This window comes from Pogona vitticeps, chromosome 3 (genome assembly GCF_051106095.1).
Source record: "Pogona vitticeps strain Pit_001003342236 chromosome 3, PviZW2.1, whole genome shotgun sequence".
Taxonomy (NCBI): domain Eukaryota; kingdom Metazoa; phylum Chordata; class Lepidosauria; order Squamata; family Agamidae; genus Pogona; species Pogona vitticeps.
In genome coordinates, this window is record NC_135785.1 from 182,336,313 (window position 1) to 182,357,785 (window position 21,473).

General features: G+C 38.7%; 1 protein-coding gene across 6 annotated transcripts in view; it reads right to left on the reverse strand.

Moving 5' to 3' along the window:
• Nucleotides 1-21,473, reverse strand: part of ARHGAP6 (Rho GTPase activating protein 6) — a 253,727-nt gene that overhangs the window by 11,534 nt on the left and 220,720 nt on the right. For all 6 annotated transcript variants that reach the window (XM_020786749.3, XM_072994371.2, XM_020786748.3 and 3 more), the window contains 6 exons: nucleotides 16,133-16,389; nucleotides 10,182-10,377; nucleotides 9,077-9,132; nucleotides 7,877-8,027; nucleotides 5,256-5,404; nucleotides 4,437-4,616 (listed from right to left, as the gene is read on the reverse strand). In XM_020786749.3, coding sequence (XP_020642408.3) covers nucleotides 4,437-4,616; nucleotides 5,256-5,404; nucleotides 7,877-8,027; nucleotides 9,077-9,132; nucleotides 10,182-10,377; nucleotides 16,133-16,389 — 989 coding nt within the window. The remainder of the gene's footprint in view (nucleotides 1-4,436; nucleotides 4,617-5,255; nucleotides 5,405-7,876; nucleotides 8,028-9,076; nucleotides 9,133-10,181; nucleotides 10,378-16,132; nucleotides 16,390-21,473) is intronic.

Below are 21,473 nucleotides of genomic sequence, written 5' to 3' on the forward strand. Positions count from 1 at the left end.
AACTCTTGACTGTTTAATGAGTATGTAACAACCAGTAGAGACCTGACATTCATATTTCTCTCTGGGAGTAGAGCTTGTTGTATTAATTTATCTTTCCTCTGTTATCTGAACAGTTCTGGAAAATTGGGGACCAGGGTGGAGAAAGTATCAAATGAATATATATATAAAAAACATAAACTGTCTACTCTAGAATATTGTTTGAAGAAACACATGTCTACTTCTACCCTTTGAAGTAGAGAGACTGATGGTGGATCGTTTAGACATTGTTCCTATTCTTTTAAAAAAAGAAGGGAACATAATGCTGGCTTTTCCAAGAATTTATACACTCATCTGCTTAAGCTATTTTATGCTATGATAGATCCTTCTGATTTCACTTGCAGCTTGTGGTCCTAACATTAGAAATACTTTTTATTATCTGAATGATTTTTTTAAAAATTCTGAATGAGAGAGAGAGAGGGAGGGAGAGAGGGAAGGAGGGAGGGAGAGAGAACTGCACACCATTTAACACCAAGTTGTATCTTACTGAGTCATGGTACAGAGTCCAGGCAACACATACCTCTATACTGGCTTACTGTGACACGCATATTTCATGCTTTTCATTTTTAGTGGTCTAGATACAATATCTGAGAAATGTAGTAAGGGCACCAGAAAGCACTGTAACAGCCTATACATCTACCACACGTTTATATAGAAAAATGCCTTACATAGCACAGCAGCAATATGCCTTCCCATACCAGTTTCTAAGGAACATGGGAAAGAAGGTATTATGCTTATGTCCAGCTTGTGGACTTCTCTGAAGAATCTAGGTGACCACCAATTTTTTGGTGCTGCATGAAGGAATGAAAAGACCAGCACCTTTTCCTATCAGCAACAGTATTAGTACCTTCCCCTGGTTTTATACAATTTATTATTTTGCATAAAAACCTTGCATTTTGTGCAAACGGACAAGGTTTTCTACACAAAGCACATGACTTTTCTTACATAAAACACAATAGAGCGTTTGGCACAAAAAGCATTTATGTGCAGAATTTTTCATTAAAAAGTGCACAAATGCAAATAAAAATAAAACAAATGAAAATCTTCATAATCTTACCCAACCTGGAGAAAATTTATGATAGCAATCCTTGCACCAAGGACTAGAGATTCACAGGGGCCGCCCTTGACTTTCTTTTTTGTACCGATCCATCCGACTCTTCTGGACCAGTCATCTCAGAGCTAATTTCAATTCTTTTCTCCTCAATTCTATCTCTCTCAGTTATTTAGCCAAGCAGAGCGTCTCTTATCCTTTTTACTTTCTAGACAAAGTTCTTGTAATGGTTTTCTTTTCCTTTCCTCCAAACAGGTTTTGCTGTTTTCTCAAGCACATTTCCATGCATATTTTCAACAGACATGAAAAACAGCTTTTGTTGTTCAGCATTAATCATGAAAACATTTCTGTTCACACAACTGTACCACCCTGTACACAGAACTGTGCCCATCCTGACAGAAAATTTAAACATAACCTCTATGATATAATTTTAATAAGATCAACCTAGATACAGTATACAGTATCTTAGAAACTATTTATGGAGCGTAGGTATTCCCCATATTGTTTTGCTGCATCTTTCTTAAAAACAATCTTAAAAAGTGAAATAGATTCTAATATTTACTATTGTGCTAAAATCACTAGCAGATTGTTGGTGCTAGTCCATTTTAAAGAATGCAAACAATCTTTCATAATATTATCTATTACTCTTGACAAGCAAAATCATCGTGACCTGACGATAAACTCATGCAGTAGGCCAAATATCACATTCTGTTCTACTGGATTTTATTTTGCAGATCCTGCTCTGGTTTCTTCACAGCTGGAAGGGTGAGAGAAAACTTGGCAATGCCACATTTAAGTTGCACACTGAGAATCCATGCTCTAGTTCAAATATTTCTTTATTTGAAACTGGTGCATAGGTCAAAGCCTTAACTCTAAACACATCCCTGGCTTCTTCTCACATTTTAAAGACTGAAAACAACTGACTCCTACATGATGAGGAACTTTTTAAGTATTTGTTACCCCCCCAAAAAAAAAAATAATAGCAAGTCTATTTCTATTCAACTGCAATTGCAGCAATATATAGTGTGAATTTCAGAGAATTACAGGTCATGCCGTTCTTCTAGACGACCAGCAAAATGACACCACCGTCTTATGGAGTTCTTTTTTTGCAAATAAAGAAATGAGCACAAATAGGCTCCCAACAGTGAGAACTAACTTGGGATGCAGGTTCCACTAGAGCAACCCAGCCAGCAAAACATTGGCAGGAACAGGAAGAGTCTCTCCAGAGATGCTTTTCCACTCTACGTATCTGATGTCAAACTGACACACATTCACAACCCTCTCTAATTATAAATACGTCATCTGAAATGCTATATTGTTCCCTTGCATCCAGCAAGCCACTTAACTGGAGCTTCAGAGCTACAAGATATTAACTAGCAAAACAGCTCCAAGAAAAAGGCAAAGTAATTCAATACTTCTCACTTTAAACATACAATGCAAATGAAGGTAAAAAAAAAACAAATTATAAAAAAAATACACAAATTATAGAATAAATCTATTTGAAGTGTTCTCTGCACAGATGAGGCATTATTTACCCAGGAGTGGGCAACCTGTGGCTCTTTAGATGCCAGTCCATCATCCTCACCACTTCCATTATCCTCATCACTACCTATACTGGCTAGTGCTGATGAGAGTGCAATCCAACAGGTGTTGATCACTCCTCCTTGAATCCCATAGTTACATATACTCTCCCTCTATCAGTAAAATATCAATAACACCAGCAGCAACAATTGCATGCCATCAAGTCGATTCTGACTTATAGCAACCCTATCCAGCATATCCTAGGTACAAAATACACAGACATCTCTCAAGATGCCGGCCACAGAGACTGGCGAAACATTAGGAAGAACAACCTTCAGAACACGTCCAAAGAGCCCGAAAAACCCACAGCAACCATCAGATCCTGGCCGTGAAAGCCTTCGAGAATACATTATACAGACATTGTTTATCACTTTTTTCTTCAGGAGGTGTTACATAGGCTGGCTATTCTCCCAGGAGGCACAGTGAGGAAGCAAACTCCCAAACTCTGCTGTCATGACAATCTCTGAAAAATCAGTAACTTCTAAGTCTAATCACCAGTGGCAATTTTGCCAGACAAAAATCTGACAGCTTGAAGTGTTGTATTAACTTCTTATTGAACAATTCCCAAATTATGTACGTACGTACGTACTTACGTACGTACGTATCTATGTATGTATGTATGTATGTATTAGATTTTTATCCCGCCCTTCTAGACTATGTTTACTCAGAGAGGCTCACAATAAAATTATTCATAAAACAATTAAAATCATGAATGGTTTCAGTTGTTTTAGGAATAATTTTATTCATAATGAATGAAAGTAGAAGTTGCTCTTCTACTTTCTTGTATTGATTATGACTCATCTGAAACTTTGCAGTAATAGGGTTTCCAAGCTGTATCATGTAAATTTTTCTACTCATTGTGAATACTATTATACGTGTCATGGCAGGTCTTTAATGGCTTTGAAAGAATATACATCAACATGCACATTTGCATGCTCATTTCTGGTTCAGAGGTAAGACATTTCTTATTCTTCTGGGGCCATTTTGCTTCTAATTATGCTCCCACAGGATGAAATAATTGCACTGCAATAAAGGGCTCAGATTATCAGTAAGTGAAAAGTCTATTGTGTGACATTTTTGAATGCCAAATACCTTTCTTGCTTTGCTATGAGAGGTTCTTGTAAATATTCACATTATAGTGATCATATTCTTTTAAAGCAATGTTTTGAAAATAACAAGATAATGTATGTTGTTATGGGCTGTCAAGTTGCTTTCGACTTATGGTGACCCTATGAATGAGTGACCTCCAAAATGCCCTATCATCAACAACCCTGCTCAGCTCCCACCAAACTCAAGGCTCTGGTTTACTTTAGGGAGTCAACTATTTCATACATGATCTTCCTTTTTTTCCTGCTGCCTTCAACTTTTCTCAGTATTATTGTCTTTTCCAGTGAATCTTGCCTTTATGTGATGTGTCTAAAGTATGACAACTTCAACCTCAGTTTTATCATTAAAGATAATGAATACACAGAGGTAACAGAAAATTATATAGATCTGATAGCCCATGGAGTGTCATGGATAAACTGTTGGACTAGGACTCAGGAGAGTTGGGTTCAAAGCCCTGCTCAGCCTTAAGAACTTCCAGGGGTGGGGAATAGCAATGTTCAAACTCCTTGAACATCGTACATACCTTGAGAGGATCACCATAAGACTTCACGGCACATAACATGCAATGCTACACATTTTGCAGTGATAAACATACAGAATCTCTATATACACCTATATCTGAAGCTTGCATTAAAGGCAAACAAAGAAAATCTTCACGTACCATGAAGAGCATTTCATAATTTTCAATCATTTTCTGTACCACAGCAATAATGGCAGCACTCTCCTCAGCACGCGCTGTACTCTGAACAGTGAATTCCTTGTCTGTTGTCTTCTGCTTATGCAACAGATTAGGCCCAAATATAGTGGCTAGGTTGAGTGATGTCATTTTGTTGCCTGGGATCTAAGCGGGAGAAAAAAAATTTAACAATAATACTATTAGGCTCTTAAACCTGGAAATTACTTATTTTACGTTTGGATTCTTTGCCTACCCAAATTAGGATCTACAACTGCCTAAAGTTCTGCAATTCCTAATTTGTCCTCAATATGCTAGTAAAAGTTTATTTTTAGTCTAAACTTTGGTCATCCATGTAGACATATCCATTAAGCAGTACTACCTGAAGATCAGCAATACAAACCATTCTGGTCTTTCAAAAGATCAAGCAATTTACCCATTACATTTATTACACAAAAGGTTCTGAAAACAGTCTGTTTATAGCGGCTTTCAATGTCCAAGTTACGCTGTATAAATGCTGTATCATGCAGCAGACTGCTGCACTGATGTTTTCTGAGACTTGCAGTGTTGAAATCGAAAATGTCTCCACTGCAATCAGCAGAAGAGGGATATTGTTTCCTATCCAAAAGCAGGAATAACCATCGGCAACTGACTTTATGATGAACCTAATGGTCATGAGGACCTTGATTGAAACAATTTTGCACAACAAGGCAAATGATAACAGAAGCAATCCCAATCACAGTGTGACTATCCCATTTTTATTTACACAGAGCCTGCACACTCCCACTAGAGTATGAATAAACTTACTTCGTGGCTATTTTCATCTAGCCGGTCTTCTGCATGGCTAGCTACAGTGGCAAGGAAGTGGAGGAGTCGATGTAAGGTGTCACAGTTGCATGGAGGTAGAAGATAAATGAGAAGTTGCAGGGTACTTAGTTGTTCATGAGGTTCCAATACTAAAAGAGAAGGAGGGAAAGTGTTCCATGCTATTTATTTAAAGCATGTAGCCAAGTACATAGACTTCTCCCTTCAACAATGCTGGGGTTAGGGGCAACAGACCCCCAATGTAGTTCAACATCCATGTATAATTCTCATGCCCCCAAAAGTGTAACTACAAAGTATAATTTTGATACACACACACACACACACACACACACCTCCCACTACCTGTGTCAGCCTTCCAGCATGTCCCAGTACCCTCCTCGGCTTCCACAGGTGAGGAAAGGGGAGTGGCCATGACAGGAAAGGGGAGTGGCTGGACCACCATCATCAGACCAGGACCTGCTGCACTCTCAACAGCAGGGCTCTAAGTAAGCCTGAGACCAATTGGTCTGTCTAATTTTTGGCCATGACTGGAACCAAAGGGATGGAAACACTGGCTGCGGGTGCACATGCCTGATGGAGCACTGAGCAGCCATGTGGCTGCGCAGCTTAGAGGGAATGTTGCTTGCGACCCACCTTTTTCAGGCTATTTTCCGGAGACGAAATACAGCACAACTGTAATTACGTATGTAACAGCTGAGCTCGTCTGGAGCCAAAGGGATAATGTGATTCCCAAAAAGCATTCAATATCTCAAAAGTTCATTTCCAGTTAACATGGAATCAACATTTGTAGTAATTATAGTTTCTGGAGAAACTTCGACTAGAGATGACATGTATTCTTGAAGGCTTTCATGACTGGGATCCGATGGCTGTTGTAGGTTTTTCGGGCTGTTTGGCCGTGTTCTGGAGGTTTTTCTTCCTAACATTTTGCGAGTCTCTGTGGCTGGCATCTTCAGAAAACAGAGTTAGAACACAGAGACTGGTGAAATGTGAGGAAGAAAAACCTGCAGGACACGGCCAAACAGCCTGAAAAACCTACAACAACCATATAAATGACATCTTCACAACTGCTCAGAAACAGTAGACTTCCATATGGTATTGCCATTGCCAAGTTTTTGTAACAGTACCAGACAAGTTGGACAAAATCAGATTTTGATGTATTCCAGAATCAAATTGCTACATAATTCCAAGACATTGAAATCCTACATTTTCTGATATGGAAAAATGCAGCATTGTTAAACACACTGCCACCAATTCTCATGCAAACATGGTTAGTATAATGCATACAAACTCTAGTATGCAAACTTGACTAATGCAAAGTAAGCATTGTTTCCATTTTTCAAAACAACAACAACAACTCCACACTATTGTCTAAATCAAGAGTTCTGGCTAGATCTAATGATGGCACTGGACAACACATCAAGATTGTAAAGCCAAGGTTTACAGCTAATGTCTTCCCCAAAACAAAGAGTAGGGGACCTCTTTCATCCCAGAAGTTTATTTCAGATTCAGATAGATTCCAAGTGGTCACATTTCAAGTGAGGTGGGCAGCAGGGCGACTAAAAACCCCCAGCATGTTTTAGTTTAAAGCTATTCCTATTAACAGTATAAAAAACAAACAAACCAAGCTTGCATATTGTGCTGCAAACCTACAGGTAAGGGAGTCTAATTCACCAGTAATTTGCTATACTGGCACAAAACTTTAAAGCTCACCAGCAGAGTTGCAATAAGACAATCAAAGACAATAATTCATTCACACATTATTTCATAAGTAAGGAATATTGAGATAGATAGAGATAATCATGGAGATAACACTATCAGTGGCTGGTAGTCATAAGAGTATATTTCTCTCATAGCAGAGGTTGCATGTCTTTGTACACCCATTACTGAAAAACATGGGTAAGAGGGTCCTTCTGTGCACTCATGCCCTGTTTCTGCATCTCCCATAGATCTCTGGTTGGTCAGTGTGAGAAAACTGGACCAGATAGGCCTCTGATCTGATCCAAAAAGACATCTATGTTCTTACTTTTTAAAAAAAAATTGGCAAAAGTATGAAGCATTAAGGTGCACCAGCACTCTTAAGAAGAAAATCCTATTTTTACAGTCCGGTAGCACAGAGGCTCAGAGATGCACAAGCTGCCCATGAGTAAGGAAAGTAAGTTTGCAGAGGACTGCATTTTTTGTTTGTTTTTTTCTGAGATATAGTAAACTTTATTCAAACCAACTGAGTTACAGAAACCTTTAGTCATTCTCATGTAATCAGCAAATATCTATGAACAAATGCCGATCAACTTTCTGCCCAATACTGCTCACTCTCTCTCTCTCTCTCTGTGTGTGTGTGTGTGTGTGTGTGTGTGTGTGTGTGTGTGTGTGTATGTGTGTGTGTGTGTGTGTGTGTGTGTGTGTGTGTGTGTGTGTGTGTGTGTGTGTGTGTGTGTGTGTGTGAAGATAAGGTTAATACGATACTTGTTTAATGATTTTTAAATATAATATTAATTTATTATTTGGCTTTTAACTTTGTTTCTTTTAATACTATAAGCCACCTTTGATCTTTTAGGAGAAAGGTAGCATATAAATATTTTAAAATAATTAATTAAACTGCTTACAGAGAATGTTGATAAAAGGTGTGTAAAGCTCCCTTGTCAGGAGAGGATCAGGCATATCACGAAGGAATTCCTTTAATAAAGCTGCTACATCATGAATACTGTGTTCTTCATCCAATATTACATCTATACCACGGTCAAACTCTTCACGTAACTAGAAAAATGCAAGAAAAACAAGATCATGTCAAAACTTAACACATTATCATAGAATGGTATATTTGTTTCCCAAAATACAAACAGTTAAACACTCCTATTACAGATGAACTGTGGAAGTGTTATCGCAATGCTTTTCCACTTAGTCACAAATCTTCCTCAGCCCAATACGGTATCTGTTAGGTGTAAGCAGGCACACAGCCTTTTCAGTATATCCTCATATTATTTATTTTTATTTATGTATTGTGAAAGCTGGTTCCTGACAAATGCCACTTTGGTCACCTACTGGAAACTGTATGGTGTCATCTATCTGATTTTTTTAAAAAAAATAGAGATAAAAACTGAGGCAATGGGGAAACTGGTTGATACTGTAGCATGAAAAAATGGTTCATTAATTCACTATTACAGAGCAGAATTAGATCATCCACAGTGTGTTTGTTGTGTGGCTGAGAGGGTTATGTGCCCTGCCATCTGTGTGCTCTTATGTAAGCTGCATGGTCCAAGAGTATTACCAGAAGAGGTAAAGCATTTGCGTGTACTTCACACCTAGAAAACTCTGAAAAAGTTGCTGTAAATAGGAACAGACTTGATGGGAAATAACATAGCATTAGTACAAGATAAGTGAATCCTATTGGTCTTGGCACAAAGTTTGTGTAACATGTTGCAGCTAATTACAGCTAACTGACAAGGTGCCAGACTGCATCATGCTTGTGCAACTGGATGCACGGCCAGACATGCAAACAAGGCACACCCCGGCCCTGTCAATTAGCTTCTGTGAGTTATGCAAACCTTTTGTTAACACCAGTAGGCTTCTGGATAAGGAGATGTCAGTGTTTAACTTGAATGTCCTGGACTGACATATTGGTGTGTTTTGTTTCAAGATTTACTTTCATCCTAATTTAAATTATTTCATAAAGAGCCACGCTATTCCTTTTATCAGATGATAAAACATGGAGTCCCCCCTCCTCCCATGATAGCCATGACAACTCCCAGTATGCGATACACCACATGCAAAAGCACTGGCATTCATGAGCAATGAATTACGCTCACCTGTCTTACTCTTTTTTTTGAACTCCCAACTCGAAATATACCGACTGTCTGGAGACCTGAAAGCATTTTTAAAAAATCACTTGCCATTTAAAGTTTCAGTGAAACATGTATTTGCATATTATTAAAATCAATATTATAATGTGATATTTTCTCATGGCCGTACAGATATGTTAGAATTACAGTATAGCATATGCTCTAACACCATCTTTTCCTGCCATCATCCCAACAGAACAACCTTCAGCTCATGGGTAGCATAAAACTAGTATTAGTCTACAATTCAGAAAAAGTTAATTACTTACTACTATTAAAGTTTACTACTTCTTTCAATGAAGTTGTCCTCCAGGCATTCATGAGTGTTTTCTGGCAAGTATGTGGCAGGTGTTCAAGAGTGACACTAGAGGGAAGCCTAAGATCAATTTTGGCCATACTCTGTCTGCCTATCTGAGGGCTGAGCCTCAACTCACTGTGTGGTCATAAAACAGTTAAGGTGCCCTTTTTTCTGAAATAGGGCACAAAGGAAGATCTCAGGGAAAGATGAATCTACTATTCCACCAAATAATATTTACAGCCCATGTCCTATTGTACACTCCCAGAGAAGAAGAAAAGGAAGAGAATATGGGTGTCAATAACTCAAATGCCAGAACTTAGGAATGCTTATTTTCAACCAGGCTTCGAGCTCTCACACTTCACCCATTTGCTCCACAACACTCTTAAATATACAACTTGTTTTTGGATAGTTGTTTCCATCAATCACTAGCCTTCCCAAAAAGAACACAACCGTAACATGATAAACCTGGCCAGGATGTTGGTGGCACCAAATCTTCTTTTTTAAACATTTTAAAAAGTGAAACCCTTTCCTCCAACATTTTCACTTGAAGGTAAAAATGACAGAGTGCTTATCTTTTTATACTCAAGAACTGGAGGACGTTTACAGTGGGAGAGGCAAGTTCCTCATAGAAAAATAGCTTGAGGGCTGAGGAGTATGCACCCACCACAGGGAACAAAAGCCAGGTGTAAATGAGAACACAGCCTAAGCATGAATTGATACGAGCTACCTATATATGTCCCAAAGTCCTCCATCATTGCCAAAATGAAGTGCACTTACCATGCTTTTCTAAATGCTGGCAGCAGCTATCTACAAGTCGAGGAACTTGCCTGTAGATTGGGTTGAGGCTTAGCTTCTTGTCCCTGGACTTTTCTTTTTTGCTCTGAGCTTCAGCTGGCAGTGACAGTTGTAGAGCCTCCAGCAGTCGAGACTGACTGTCATCAAGATCAGTAATAGAGTCCACAGACATTGCACCCTGCCACACACAGACAAAGACAGACAAATTGGTCTAGACAGCTGGAATATAATGTCCTTTCCGAGTTCTATTTGGGTTTTGAGTCATTAGCAGAGCTACATAAAAATAAAAGCATATGTTCAAAAGCTTAGAGATTGACACCTTTCAGGGTCTGGTCCAAATGGTGACTTATCAAGCTTCCAAATCCAGACCACAGGTCTCTTCTTGGGCCATACTTCTACCCAGACCATGACCACAGCCATTTATATCATGGCTGGGAGATGACATTATAGCTGGTCAAATAGGAACATGAGCAGATCACTGTGACCAGAAGACTCCAGTGTTAAATATGATCTAGAATATAAATGGGAGAGATTCAAATTTTTCATGTCAGATTCAAGATTTGACATCAACACTGCACTGACTGCATCGGTTAATGTAGTCAGTAGTAAACACTACTACATTTTAGGGCTGTGATGAAATTTCCTGTTTCCTGAAAAATGAGACACCAGTGCACTTCCAGAAAGCAGTGAACCTGTAAGCAGTCACAAGATTTCTAACTGACTCTTCTTGAGGAAAGCAATCCTCCTGGTGTTATTCCCACCCTCTTCCCCCTGCTTTTCAACTACTTTTCTACACAGAAAACTGAAAAATATTGTGCAGCTTAATCTTGCACAGGAATGGTGTCCGAAATTGTAACAAATCCTGTGTAGCTTGATGTTTCCAATTAAATCCTTCACAATAAAGATGTCTATCATTTCTTCTCCCCTTTCCAGTTAAACACTGCACAAAAAAAGATGCCATGTTGTGCAGGAATTGTAACAATCCTATGAAGTTTGGCATTTCTTCCTGAAAAAGTGTCTGTGAAAAGTCCTAAAAATTCTGGTAGGTCTCCCATGGGTTTTCTTGAAGAAAAAAGAAATCCTGCACAGAGAAATCTCACCATGGTCGCAACAACATGGTCAAACACTACAGGATTTGCTGATGTAAAACAGATGATTTTGCATTTTTTAAAATCTGATCACGATACAAAAACTCATTTGAATCAATCCAGCCCTTTTTTGTTCCCAACACAGTTTGTTTTCTCTGCTGCTGAGAGTTTCTACTTTTTTTTTCCAAGCCAGAACACTTTGAATGGACTTTCCCCCCCCCCCCCATGTGATCAGTTGTTCAGATCTCCAAAAGTATGGGGGATGTGACTGTGGATGATACTCTGATGATGTACTAAGCTGGGTGTACACACACTTCCGATATACAGTATTTCTCTCTATTTGCCCTGAAAGTTTTTTTTTGAAGCAAATGCAGAGTTTGGTACTAGATCACCTTATCACTACTGATATACTACCATGTTTCCCCGAAAATAATTTTTTGCTTCAAAAAACCCATTAGGTCTTATTTTCAGGGGATGATTTGTGTGTGTGTGTGTGTGTGTGTGTGTGTGTGTGTGTGTGTGTGTGTGTGTGTGTGTGTGTGTGTGTGTGTGTGTGTGTGTGTACACAACAATCTACATTTACAGTCATACCATCTTCTGGTTGCTGCACAATGGTGGAAGGTGGGGTTTCTCTTAATAATAATAATTTATTGTCATTGTAAGTATATACACATACAACGAAATTCACAGTAGTAATAACTGGGGCTTACTGGGGTAGGGCTTATATTATGAGCATCCTGAAAAATCATACTAGGGCTTATTTTCAGGTTAGGTCTTACTTTTGGGGAGACATGGTAGTTTAGCACTAGATCACCTCTGCATGGATGGCAAAAAGTACAAACAAATATGAAATTAAAACAACAAACAAAAATGAACTGCAGCAGACTACTGTGTTTCCATGGTATGTCTGTATGTTTTTGTACATTATGGAGAATTTTGGAAAACTATGTAATACTTAAAGCATGGGCTTTAAAATGAACCATAAAAGGAGAGCCAGAGATCAGCAGATGGCAGGATCAAAGGAAGGGGGGGCTGTGGTGCAGATCAAACCACATCAGACTGAGGGGCCAGTATGGACACTGGCACCAAAACAATCTACAGTCTCAGTTTGATCACCTAATCTGAACAGAAGTGTAAAAGAGGTGGCAAATCAAGCTGCAGGAAAGCCAAATCACTCCAATTTGGCTTGCCAGTTTAATCGCAGCCTACAGGGAGATACTGATTTTACCCCTTAGTTTCTCTCTGAAAGTAAGAGGTTGTGAGACACACAACTTTACAACATTTAATGTTTAATGTATATTTTGGACATTGCCCACTGCAAAATCTTCCGATATTAAGTGTTAAGCTGAAATAACAAATTGCTGACAAACAGCAGGTAAATGACAGAAATGTGGAACAAACTGGTTCAGGTTTTATATGTATTTTGCTAGAGAAACTACTGAGTTAGTTTTTGTAGAAGACAAACCTATATTTCTACACCAGCAAAACTATTTTAATGTAAAGTCTACAGTATTCTTTAGATCTCCAGCAAGTAAAATTAATTATTACTTGATCATTTGACTATTAGTCTCATTTTTTGGAGCTTAGCCATCTAGAGCTGTGCAAAAATTGATAGACAAAGCGATATATCCTTTTTTTTGTATTCGTGTAACATATCACCAACTAACTTTAAAGGCACTTATTTTAAAAAAGAAACTCATTTACTGCTATTAAGGACAACATGATTCTTTAAGCATACCAACTCTAAAGGCTCAAAAGTGTTCTAATGGTTATTGCATCCCATAGACATAATCTTGTCAGTACAAAAAAAGAGGGGGGAAATTATGAGCTATTCAGACCCAGCAGCAAACTCAAGTGCTTAATGTTCCCTTTCTACACTTCCTGCTAAAAGGAATCTTGTTATGACAGAGCGAAGTCTAAACTAGAAAATTCTAAGTTAAATCAAGCAGTCATGCTTTTATAATCTCATGCCTACTTCCAAAGGTGCTGTGAAAATCCCAGTGTCAAATTATTGATGCCTAAAAACTCTGAACACCAAACCATTAGTGAACGAAACTCCGTTTTCAGAGTAAAGAAAGTCAGATAATTGGAGTTTGAAGAAGGACACTGTTTGTATGACAAGTGTCAGAATCCCCCTTCCACTATAGCTTCCAGGAGTTGTGATCTAAAAGTCACATTTAAAAATCTCTTCAGATAACACCCTAAAAATTTATTTAGGGGGAACAAATGGTCAACAACTGGAATCTAGTTTTTCATTTTTCAAGATCTATCCCTAATAGGTAGCACAAATTTTCTCTCCGGTATCTGTATATAGGAAGAACCCTTTCTCCCAGTTTTTCTGCATATGGTATAGAGCTGTCAATCAGACCTTCAACTTCAAAAGTGAAAATATGGCAAGTAATTTGTTAAAAGGTTGTTATGTGTGAATTTGCTGGTTGTTTTGTGGAGTGTGGCTTTTAAAAACCATTTTGTGAGTCATTCCCCAAATCCAATTGTTACTTCTCAACTAAAAGAGCCAGAACAACAAGTTTACTTCAGGTTTTTCCAGAATAAACTCAGCTTAGTTAGTATGTCAGGTACTTTCTGAGATACAAGCCCCACCCCTCAAGCCCTCTCAGCAACTCTATAGGACAATCACAATGTAAGACCATTAAGACAATACTGCTAAAGAGAGATTTATAGGTCATTATTGAACCAGGCCATCTGATTACTGTCACCTGGATACAGCCCATCCATAAGGTGCTGGGCATGTTCTAGATCTGGTAGCCCATCAACTTGGTAGTCAGCACCAGGGTGGTGGCCACGTATTTCACAAAACCATAGCTTATAATGATGTCTGAACCCAGAACTGTGGTTTGTTTCTCAACAGAGTTGGTGGGCAAGAATAGCCTGAAAATGGAACAAATAAGAAGACCTGCTCTCATTGGTGCTTTACCTGGAAAGTGGCCATTTTGTTGAAATGTGCCCAGCAACCAAACAAGTGTGTCTAGGATATTGCAGGACACTGGGCACTATCCCACTACAGAAACTCTCAGCTGAATAAATTCCCATTTATAGTGAATTGTTACTAAACACACTGTGTGACTACTGGCTATTGTAACTACCCCAGCATACGTCTGACTGAAGTACAGTGAACCCTCGACTTACAGACGGTTCGACTTACAGACTTTTCGAGTTACAGACTTCTCTGGCTGCAAAATTTAGATTCGACTTGCAGCCGGAGAATCGACTTACAGACCAGAAAAAACCCAAAATGGAACAAAAATAGAATAAAAACCGCTGGTTATGGGATTAATCGGTTTTCAATGCATTGTAGGTCAATGGAGATTCGACCTACAGACTTTTCGACTTGCAGCCACCATTCCAATAAGGATTAATTCCTTAAGTAGAGGGTCCACTGTAAGCCCATGACGTTTTCCACTTCATCTGCCCACATCTTCACATTCCTTGGCAGAGTTTTCTAGGTAGAGAGTACAGTACACCAAAGTGGTTTACCATTCCCTTATACTGGGAGCATCCTGGGACTATGAATCTTGTCCAAGGCCACACAGGTTGGCTCTTCAGAGATGCACAGTGGGGAACTGAACTCTTGCTCCACAGCCAGAAACCGAACTATCCAGTCCATCTTTAATTAGTATATGTGATATATATTGCACTATTTAAGCAAAAATGACATTTTAAAAAAGTTCTGGATACATTCTGGGGTTTGGGGCATGAAGCAGCATAAAATAAGGTGATGAAGTAGCATTCCTTCACAGATTATTTGCAGTTCTGGGTAAAAAGAAATAGCAGGACAATGGATGAGCAGAAAGGTGCTCCTTATGTTCTGTCTTTGGTGGGTGGGAATGTGATTGCTTTTCTTATGCTATAAGTCAAATAGACATTCACACCCTGTTTGTGAAACAGCCCAATGACTGGCAAGCTTGTGTGAAACAACACAAATACTGACTTGTTGGAGAGCCATCTGGGATATTGGGAAGAAAATGCCAGAAGAGGAAGGACAGGAAAGAACATAAATGAGTAGGACATGTCAAAGTTTCCTTGAATATCTGGGGGACAGACTCAGAGCATCTAGAACCTCAATTAAGAACACACCATGATTAACATTTACATAAACCTTCATTAAATGTAATGTTCAAACATATCTTCATGAAGATCAACCAAAATGTCATAAAACAGCAGGCTTTTCCAGAACACTGTATCAAGCTAGGAAGTTAAGAAAAAGTGGGAGTAATGGAGGGGGGAAATGAAGCAAGCCTGGATGATGTGAATTCTATGGCTTAAACACTGAGCCAGATTTCTGGATAACTCAAAAGACTGCTCACTATTTTGTGACATTCTGGTTGATTTTACTAATTTTTAATAATATATAATGGTTATATTTTTTAATAGAGTACCTAATTTTTTTCTCAGAAATGAATTACACAAGGTTTTAAAATTATGCTGACAAGATGGAATTAATAAATTAGCAAAAATTAGTCTCTTAAGTGCATATTGTAAACATCTTTTGAGATAGAAAAAAAGAGTGCATTAAAAAAAGAGAGAAAGAAGTGAGTTTATTCCTTAATAATTTGAAAGGCCAACCAGAATCTGACTGGGGAAAACAAAAGTTTCCAAAGAATCGTTGTTTCCCCTGAGGTGCTGGCAAGAGACTTGTGTCCATTTCATTCTCTCCCACGAACAGCTGGAAGGGAAAATGACAACTTCTATCATTTCAAATCAGGGCTGACTTTAATTGAATTGTGGACCAAGAGACACGAGATTCTAACTGCGGTGTGCAAGGAAGGGCCTGGGAAAGTCCCACCATGCCTGCATGACACACAAAGTAAGGAATAGCCATCTTACTCTCCTCCTTGCTCGTGGAGCTGGCTCTGGTGTGTTTGGTGAAGTAGATTCGTTCGGTGTTTCTGAGGTGGAGCTAAGAGATGAGTTACTGCTTGAGAGTTCTTTGTTCTGTCTTTTACTCCCGAATGGTAAAAGGGAGGCCACGAATTCTGAAACATCTCTCTGCTCTTCTCTCTGAGTATCCTGCTTCAGTTTATAGGCCCGGTCATTAGCTATTACTTGCGATAAAGGCATCCCAAAAGCCTGGGGCACAAATTCTGGAAAAGCAAATAAAAAAAAAACTTTTATATTTCAAGTGTTAAAATGCAACACATATTTGACAGCACATTTTACTTTTTGAAAGCCTTGGAACAGAACAGATACATTGCTGAAGTGGATTCAATAAATCACAGGCCACTAAAGATGCAGCCTCATTTAAAATTCGCTTGGTCAGTCTCCCAACATGCTCAGAAGCAGGTGCTTGGGAAAGTGCTGACAGAGCATAACTTTTCTCCAACCTGACTGCCCTCCAATTGTGTTGAAGTACAATTCCCACCATCCTAGCCACTGATTAGGGATGAAACTAACAGTTACCCAACACAATTGGAGAGAACTAGGACAGAGAAGGTGAAGAAAAAAAAGTGGGGAAAGAAGAAATAAAAGGCAGGCAGATAGGGAAGAAAACAGAGTTCTCAAAAATTCAGCTGTAAAGTCTACCAATCTCTTTGATTAATTTAGAAAATGGTTTATAAAAGGCAGGTGTTAGTATTTTACATTTCTGGCATTATGTGTGGGGAAAATCATGGGCTAAAGCCAGCAGCAGAACTGCAATAACTGTTAATAAGATAAGAATTTCAATCCAGAGTTCACAGCAAGCAGTCTGGGCAGATTTTTCCCCCTTCTCCATAGTCCACCACCTTTTAATACCTTGCTTTAAAATAAGCAAAACAAGTTTTCTGCTTAATGCAATTCTGAGTGTTATTTTTAGATTATGGTTTAGATTTCTTTTGGTTAATAGTAGAGTAACACAGTCATGATGCTATTATAAATGGGGTCACTGTCTTACTGAAAATAAAAGATACACACAATTTTAAAAGCATCCATATATGGAACAAAAATGCTTGAAACAATATCATTTCTGAGAAATAGAGCATGCTATTTTATATTCAACATGAGACTCTCTTCTCTTTTGGATTATTCCATGCGCACAGTGGAAATTATCGTTGGGACAAGCTGAACATAAATGTTAAGAAATACTTTATATTAACAGAGAATGGGTAGACAGTAAACATGGAAGAAGAACATATCTTTTTTCTGGTTATAATAAATGAAAAAATCAAGTATTTATTCATAGCCATGCATCTTTTCCTGGAAACAAGCTGCAATGGAATGTAGTAAGGCACTCTAGGACTCTAGCAGGTACAATAAAACAGCAGCTGCACTAGGAGTCATATGAATCACGTACGCAAGGCGGATTGTTCTTATTTTCTGAAATAACAGTCAAGGGATATACACATATTGTGCTTTCAAAGTAAAACAAACAAACAAACAAACTATAATGCTACTTCTGCCTTCAATTATAATTCGTCATACTATACACACTTCTCCATTATTTTATTATCTACCAAGTAATGTTCACAAATAATGTTTCACTGTATCATTTTTTTTTCAGGAGGCGTGGGTGTTGCTTACCACTACATCATGGATAAAATATGTTTGGAACAATCCTTTCTAAGAGCAATTACTGTCTCTGATTAGAGCACATTCAAAGAAAGAATGGTAAAAATACGAATCTATCTATTCATCCAAGAGACATTAGGTAGTGTTCCCCTGAGACTGTGAAGCAATTACAACTTAACTGAAGAGAAACTGGACCTTATCTGTCAACTCTCTAGATATCCTGAGAACCATTTGTTCATAAAAACATAGGGGCGATTTCCTCTCCAAACACTTAATTCTCTACTCTTTTACAAAAGGAAAAGGACTAGATTTTGTATGTAAGTATGAGACAGCAGAAAGACAGCAGATTCCAATCCCACTTGAAGTAGCTGGCTTGAATTTTTAGGTTTTTTCCACATTTAGTAAGATTTGTTAGTTCTCTTGAACTGAGTCTTGCGTAACTAGGAGTGAAAATGTTATTTAGATTTTAGAACTCTCCTCCATCAATTCAACAGTGCTTTCTGTCAAAAATGTGAAAAGCAAGGTTAGCAGAAACATTTTTAAACAGCAATGTTCTCATAGTGTTTGCAGTGACCTTTAAATATGCTTACATTTATTTAGCTGCCAAGCTTATTTCACTAGCAAAAGGAAGCAAAGGTGTCTATCAATGTATTCTTGAAGGCTTTACGGCCGGGATCTGATGGTTGTTGTGGGTTTTTCGGGCTCTTTGGCCGTGTTCTGAAGATTGATCTTCCTAACATTTCACCAGTCTGTGGCATCTTCAGAGGACAAATAGAGTTCTGACACCTGTCCTCTGAAGATGCCAGCCACAGATACTGGTAAAACATGAGGAAGAACAACCTTCAGAACACGGCCAAAGAGCCCAAAAAACCCACAACCACCAAAGGTGCCTATCACTTGGGAAGAGACGCACTATGCATCTGCCTTCAGTTCTGAAGTACTAGTGACCACTAACAATATATTCAGCAAAAGTGGCCTAAACCAGTGGTTCACAAACTTGGTTCCCTAGATATTATTTGACTGCAACACCCAGAAATCCTGGCCAGCACAGCAAATGGTGAAGGTGTCTGCAGTCCAAGAACATATGGGGACCCAAGTTTGAGAACCACTGGCCTAAACCATGGCCACAGCAGTGAGGAAATGTACTGAAGAATGGTTCACTTTGATGAGCAAGAGATGATCTCAACTTATTCTGCTGATACTTTCCATGGCCGGGCTTTTCTGCCCTTATTAAATATGTCTAGACCATCTGGCAACCATTACTCTACCATGGTTCTTCCAAGCATATATTGAAGTCTGCATGTTTCTGTCCTCCTCATGTCTTACTCAGGCTGTTATATCAAGGATACCCTTGGTATCATGGTTACCCCAGGTCAGAAAGGCCCACACTAACCACTCAGTGACACTACCCAGGCTTTCCTGGTGTGGCTAAAATCCAGGAAGGTCATAAGTATTGACGGCTGGGGAAAATCCTCCTGCATGGTATCTTCCCAACATCTTGGTCTATTCTGACAAAGCAGTGCTTCCAGGGAGTTGCCACAAAGTAAAGCACTTTGGCTCTTACACCAACCTTACAATGTAGGAAAACCAAAATTACCCACAAAACACACTGGGTCCTGGTAGATGGTCGAGGCAAGTCTGGTTTTAGTACCAGCAACCCATTTGATCCAAAAGAACCTAGAAGCTGTAAAATTTATATTTTATTTAAAATGATAAAAGATCAAAAGCATCAAACTTTCAAAACAGGTTCAACAGATACAGAATAGTCAAAAAGTGGGTGGAGCCAAATAAGTAATCAGAAAGTTTTGAAGCAAGAACAATTTCAGAACATTCCCACAAGAAAATAAGAAGCCTCACTAACCTATTCTAATACTTATACATCCTGACACAGATTCAGCCTAGTTCCACGGCATATATGTAATACAAGTTGAGTAACAAAGCAGCAGATGAGCATAGTGTTATCCTAAGAGGTAACTACATTAAGCTAAGTAATTCCTGTCCCCATTTTTATACCCAAAATTCTAGTTTCCGGGCTCTTCTAAAAGAATCTGCAAATCAGATGTCAGGTTTCCCTGAACTTTCATGAAGAAGACAGTAACTTCTCTCTCTCTCTCTCTCCACTCTAGTGAAATCCTTCTGCTAATTTACTCCACACCAAGAAGTGAGCTCAGTCCAGCCTTGAAGTTCTCTTTCTCACAGAGAGAAGGCACAGGTGTTGCATCCTTCCAATTATCAGTGAGCAATTCCTCCCACTTCTCCCAGTCTGCTCATCCTAGGCATAAACCACAAAACCTCATTTTCTAGAAGAGCAACAGAAACCATGATCCTTCATTTTCCCAACCTCTTGACACTGGAAAACACCCAGACAGGCAGCTCCTCTGTAGATAAAATGCTAACCTAAACAGCCTGATCTATTATTCCAGAGACTACAAAACTTTAGACAAATCATCTTCAATTAATTTTTCCCCCAGTGCATGTTATATAGGGCACAGTTTACATTTAGGCCTTTGTTCTGTAGCATTTGAAAGCCAAATAGCTCTTGACAAGACAGATAGCATCTATTTGTTGGCTAGTCCTGCCACAAAGTCTCTGAAGGCTCCTTTTAAAGCTGTGCTGAAGCTAACTGCCTCTGTGCAATTCCTATGTAATTTGGTGGGGATAGGAGATTTTCATGATATGTCTATTCACATATTCCTTAAACATATCTTGACAGCATGCCTTCCTACATTTTCTAAAGTATGTCTCCTGCTGACACTGGCAAGGTGTCCAGAAGGAAAAAGGAATTACATACCTTTCTGCATATTCAGATACTGCACATTATTATACAACATTCATTTTACAGCAAAGGAACAAACAGCCATGCAGTTAGGACATGAAGGATGTGATTTGCTTCCATAAAAATAAAAAGTATATATCTGCTGTGTTCAGTGGTGTTAGGACAGATCTCATTTTAACTTCTCATTTCTTCACATTGTCTAAATGTATCAAACAATTCCTAGGGAAGTAGGGCAAGCTTTTGACTCACTTTTAATGGAACCTGGTATGAAAGTGAGTATAAATAGTAATGTGGTCAAATTATCTCTGAGCTGGCTGTATAGCTCAGTGGTTTAGGTATCTGGCTGCACAGCTGCACAGTCTCAGGGTACCCCCAGAAGAAGACAATTGTAGACCACTTCTGTGTATTATCTAACTCAGAAAACCCTAGGAAGGATCACCTTAAGTTGGAATCAGTTGATGGCACAGAATTATTAATTCGCTCTGGTATGCGAAGCGGGTGATATCTTAATTCTAAGAGAAACACTATGCATAACTGTAGCCAGTGAGCAGCTATCGAAGTATGTTCAAATACTTTGGGATTCCTAGTCTATGGAAAGATAACCAATCACTATAGTCTTCATTGCTAATCCTGTAAAAAAGAAAAACAAATGAAAGACATACCAACACCTTTGCCTAACAAAGAAAAATGGTTTAAGAGCTTCTGGTTATTTATCTCCATAAAATCATGTCATGGTAAGGGCTTATGAAGCACATCTAGAACCTGCAATCTCTTCCTCCTCCTCTCTTCTGTTTGTAATGGCATCTTCACCAGTCCCCAAGAAGTAAATCAGGGGCTTAGTACATAAAGCAAGACAGCTGCAAACCAGTGCTTGCAGGCAGGCAGAATTAAGAGAAAGCCACTGTG